The following is a 1108-nucleotide window of genomic DNA, read 5'->3' on the forward strand; positions in this document are numbered from 1 at the left end:
TGGGAGCGCTACCCCGGCTTCCATTTTCAGCAGAAGCTCTGTTTCTAGTAAAAGTGGCTTTCGGCCCCAAAAGAGAGAACATCTCAACTACCATGGCGAGGTCAGTCCTTCTTCTGTTCCGTTAAGACTACGAAAGGCCTCGCTAGCTCCACAGAGTGTCTCTTCACACTCCTCGCTCATCATACGTTGGCGTACATGCCGTTGATCAGGTAGTCCAGCCTAGAGTAGCGCCTGTGCCGAAGAGATTCCAGCAGTTTCCGGCCTATTGCCACTTGAGCCAAGAGCAGAAATATCACCCCGAAAAGCAACACAGCTAGGAGGACACTTCTGTCGCCCAAGTAGGAGGCGTGCGTCTCACCCGGAGGCCTGCTAAGCGTGGCGCCCTCCCTGCTCAGTTGCCCATGACTAAGGTGGGCCTTGTGTGACGCAGCTGATGAACCCTTCTTGGACAGGCTGGGAGGCAGAGGGCTGAGGCTGCTGGCTTTCACTTGGGAAGTGGCTGTCGGCTGGGGAGCAGGGCTGCTTCTTCTCGGACTCACAGTTGCCACATATGCATTCCCGTAGTCAGCCGTGGCACGCCTAGTGGCTGTTGCATTACTAGGAGGAACAGTGGCCACAAGCCTTACCTGGTTGGAAGGCGTAACAGCAGGTAGTTTAACAGTGGATTGTTTGATGGGAACTAGGTCCCGAGGAGAATCTGTTGGGGTCACCAAACTAACGGTTTGATGTGTTGGCAAAGAATCTAAACTTTCTGAAGGGTTTGCCCCTTCACCTTCTGGGTGGTGAGAGTGCCTGTGACTCTTATCTACAGGTCCCTCTATCTGGCTCAAGAGTATTTTCATCATCTTCGAGGCAGGAGACTTTGGAGAAGAACCCAGCCAGTTTGGAGAGGTTGTTGGACCAGAAGTGCCAATCAGGACAGCTTTCGGAGACGCAAAACTCCCATTCGCAATTAGATCCAGGGACTTGTTTAGGGAAGAAGTTGGTTTCGGAACTTCTGCATCTACAAACAAAAGAAAGAACTTATTTGCCAAGCAAATCCATGTACTCTAAGAAGCGGAATCCGTTATTAAAGACAGTGTTGAACGAAAGCTATTGAGGAAGAATC

The 1108-nt window shown here is 51.3% G+C and overlaps 1 protein-coding gene across 1 annotated transcript; it reads right to left on the reverse strand.

The window, feature by feature from the left end:
• Window positions 1–8: 8 nt before the first annotated feature.
• Window positions 9–1003, reverse strand: LOC107125264 (MANSC domain-containing protein 1-like; the record flags this gene model as incomplete). The annotated part of the gene is made up of 1 exon (XM_015428710.1): window positions 9–1003. A coding segment is annotated over one exon (824 nt), but the record flags the coding sequence as incomplete, so codon positions are not given.
• Window positions 1004–1108: the final 105 nt, after the last annotated feature.

This window comes from Gekko japonicus, unplaced genomic scaffold, assembly GCF_001447785.1.
Source record: "Gekko japonicus isolate JY-2015 unplaced genomic scaffold, Gekko_japonicus_V1.1 scaffold33442, whole genome shotgun sequence".
NCBI lineage: Eukaryota > Metazoa > Chordata > Lepidosauria > Squamata > Gekkonidae > Gekko > Gekko japonicus.